This window comes from Tenrec ecaudatus, chromosome 9, assembly GCF_050624435.1.
Source record: "Tenrec ecaudatus isolate mTenEca1 chromosome 9, mTenEca1.hap1, whole genome shotgun sequence".
Classification (NCBI taxonomy): Eukaryota; Metazoa; Chordata; class Mammalia; order Afrosoricida; family Tenrecidae; genus Tenrec; species Tenrec ecaudatus.
In genome coordinates, this window is record NC_134538.1 from 149,834,979 (window position 1) to 149,838,443 (window position 3,465).

General features: G+C 58.8%; 1 protein-coding gene across 1 annotated transcript; it reads right to left on the reverse strand.

The window, feature by feature from the left end:
• Positions 1-1,142: 1,142 nt before the first annotated feature.
• Positions 1,143-2,054, reverse strand: KLF14 (KLF transcription factor 14). Its single transcript, XM_075557395.1, has one exon. It carries the CDS (start codon positions 2,052-2,054, stop codon positions 1,143-1,145), a length of 912 nt encoding a protein of 303 aa, XP_075413510.1.
• Positions 2,055-3,465: the final 1,411 nt, after the last annotated feature.

The window sequence follows — 3,465 nt, forward strand, 5'->3', positions numbered from 1 at the left end:
CCCGCTCGGGAGCAGGCAGTCTCCCATCTTGTGCACCTGGGGTTGCTATGAGTCCCAACTGGCTTGACCAGGTCTAACAACATCACCTGGCTATTCCTTCCCCCAACCCAGGGCAGCCTGCTCTTTGGCAAGGGAATTTCTTAAATTCCCTTTCCCCTCAACCCATCTATTTAAGAACCGAAAAAAAAAAAAAGCACAATCTCCTATGGGAAATAAATAAATCCCTAGTCAGGCACTAAGAAAGTAACAAAATTTAGCACACTTGGGAATATTTGGGGCGAAGCTGCTGGGGCTACTCTTCCCTTGCCTATCGTCTTGTCTTGGGGTCCGTTCCCACCCCAAAGTTGCTTGGGTTTGCCCTCCAGGTGAAGGGGAGTGGGATGGGGGGGGGTTGACCTGGACTACCCTTTCCTCTCAGGCTCCTTTCTGGAGGTTGAACCAATCTCATCGCGCGAGGGAACAAGAGTTTAACGCCCCCAAGAAGGCAGAAGGGCTACGCCACACGTGCAGAAGTCCATCCCACACAATAGGATTTGCAAGCATATTCACACAACGCCTAGACACCAAGAAGCATCTCCTAGCCACACACCTGCAAAGACGCTTGCCTGGCCTCTCCTGGCAGAGGAAGCTGGGGTGAGTGGGGCGCCTCCCATCAACCTGAATCCCTGTCTTAAAGTGACTAAAAGATAGTAGTAAACATTCCTGTTTACAGAAATAGAAATCATTTCTGTTTCCAAAGGCCTCTCACCATTCCAGTCCTGGACATTTCCAAGACTGCTACCCCTGACACCCTCTCCAAGGTCCACCCTGGTGGGTGGGCAAGCCACCAGAGTCTCTTGAGACCGGGAGATACCCAGGCACCTGAGATTCGAGTTTCACGTGTTCAGGACTCTGGAGAGCACCAGATTCAGTTCCGGGAGGCTGTCTTGAAGCGACTCCCTCTTTCAGGACGAGATACCTGTGCAAGAATCTCGATGTCTTCTCTCCAGTCCCTCCCCAGAGTCCAACGTGCCCGCGATGACCCACCCTCAGAGCGTCTATGCCTCAGTCTGGTGATGCTGGGACAGAGGGACAAGCAGCAAGAAAGCAGGGGCAACGACGGGAGGTCGTCCTCGAGGGGACGACTAGCAGCAGTGACAGCTCTACAGGCCGCTGGTCTGGCTGGCCGGGTCGGGGTCAGCGCTGCCCACTAGGCTCTCGGGCTGGGCGTCGACGACGCGCGGGGTTCGACGACGCCCCCGGTACTCGATCATGTCGGGACGATAGGCTGGGTGGCGGCGGGCGTGCTTGGTCAGGTGGTCGCTGCGAGAGAACTGCTTGGGGCACAGAGGGCAGGAGAAGCGCTTCTCGCCCGTGTGCGTCCTGTAGTGGCGGGCCAGCTCGTCCGAACGCGTAAACTTCTTGTCGCAGTCGAGCCAGTCACAGGAGAAGGGGCGCTCCCCGGTGTGGGTACGCTGGTGGGACTTGAGGTGCGACGACTTGTAGTAAGCCTTGTTGCAGCCTGGGAAGAGGCAGCAGTGGCGCTTCGTAGCAGGTGTGACAGGCCGCCTGCGGGACCCGGGACCCCCGGCGGGGGTAGGCCCGCTGCTCTGCGCCCCTGCCGCTTGAGGGCGCGCTTCGGAGTCGGAGCTGGAGCCCGGCTGGGGGTCCCCGGCTGGGGAACTCTCCAGTTGGGAGAGCGTGGCCTCCTGGGGGCCCGGGGCCAGAGAGGCGGTGGCGGGGGCCCTGCGGGTGCGGGCCCGGCCCGGGAGGGCGACCCCCACGGCCGTCCCCCCGGAGGAGGCGCCGCGCCACTCGGCCAGGACGCTGGCAGCCAGCAGGTGGGGCGCATTGGCCGCAGCCTCGTCTGGGCTGGGCGCGCGGGCCCAGGGGAGCGCGGGAGGCACGGCGGGCTCGTGGGGTGCAGGGCCGGCGCCCTCGGGCCGCGCCGCCCCCTGCTCGGCGCCCGGGGCGCCCTCAGGGTCCGGCGGGCGGTGGTGCACCACGGCGCCCGCGGCGATGGCCACCAGGCACTCGGCGGCGAAGTAGTCCAGGCACGCGCCGGCAGCCCACATGCCGGCTCCGCCGGGGGCCCCGCCGGCGCCGTCCGATCGCGGCCGGCCGGGGGCCCGCGAGTCCTCGGGCGCGTCCGTCCCGCCGCCGGGCAGCGCAGCGCAGGAGCCGAGCGCCGCCGCCTGCCGCCTGCAGCCGCGCCGGAGCCGAGCGCCGCCGCCGCCTGCCGCGCCCTGACGCACCGGAGCTGGCGGCCAGGACCCCCGCGCGCAGCCCCGCTAAGCCATTGGTCGCCGCTCCGAAATTCTCTGGTCCTCTCGGTCCAGCGTCCGCGGGCGAGCCAGGTAATGTGCCTCCAGCGCGCACTCCCCGATCGCAACTTCTGGGCAGCCTGCCGGGCGCGCCCCCCGCACTGGGGCCCCGCCAGCTGGGTGTCCCTCCCAGGCCCGGCAACTTTTTGGGGGGGGGTAAGAGAGGAGCGGGGTGGGGGCGGGGGGGAAAGCTAATACCTGGCTGCCTTTCGATTCATCCTCGCGCCCGTTCGCGAAAGGGTCCGGAGTGGCAGTGGCTCCCGGCCACCGCGCCGAGCCCCGGCGCGGAATCTCCCGGCGTGTGCATCCAAAAAAGTTTGCTCCTTGATCACTTCCACTCTTCCTCCCGGCTCGCCGGCAGTGCCCCCCATCCACCCCCAGAGACGTTAATTAATAGCGCTTTGAACCAGAAACGTCTTTAACCTTGAAAACGCAAAGAATCCTCTCATGGTTGAAATTGAAACTTAAAATCCTTTGAGTAACGATTTAACTATTCAACCAACGGAAGAAAAACGCATGTTGAAACTGCATTAACCTGTCACCGGCGTACAAACAAATTTACACGCTGAAACATAAATTATAGACCAGCAGCCAGATAAACACATTAAAATGGATTCCCACTATTTTAATAATAGACAGGCACGTTTCCAATTAGGCAACATCTTCTATTTTTCTTTTGACCAAATTTGCAAATAAAATGCAGAAAATAATATAGACTGCTACTGGGGTGCTGGGTAGTGCTGGGTAATGCCGGAAGTTTGGCTCTTTATATTGTCAAATAGATATTGAGTTTCTCTGTGGGATTTTCCCTGCTTTCATCTCCCCCAACTCCTTTTTTATTTTCAGAAACTTGAAAACATGGAGAAGCCTACCAGATAATTCCTAAAAAATAGTTGTAACTTGATTTTTGATGTGCTCAAGCCTTCCTGTTTATTAAGTGAGGTGCATTTTATTCGTAGCCCATTCAGCCCTTCTGTTTTATTATTATTTTTAGTTTTGAAAACTGGAAGACATATGTATGCACATCAAGAATAATAGACATGTGTCATACAGTCATGCACAGACACTGCACTCTCGGATCACCCAATGTGAATATTGTCATGTGTGCATCGGGGTTTTAAAGTCCATGATAATGAGTTGTTTTAGATAGAAGCGAATGCCA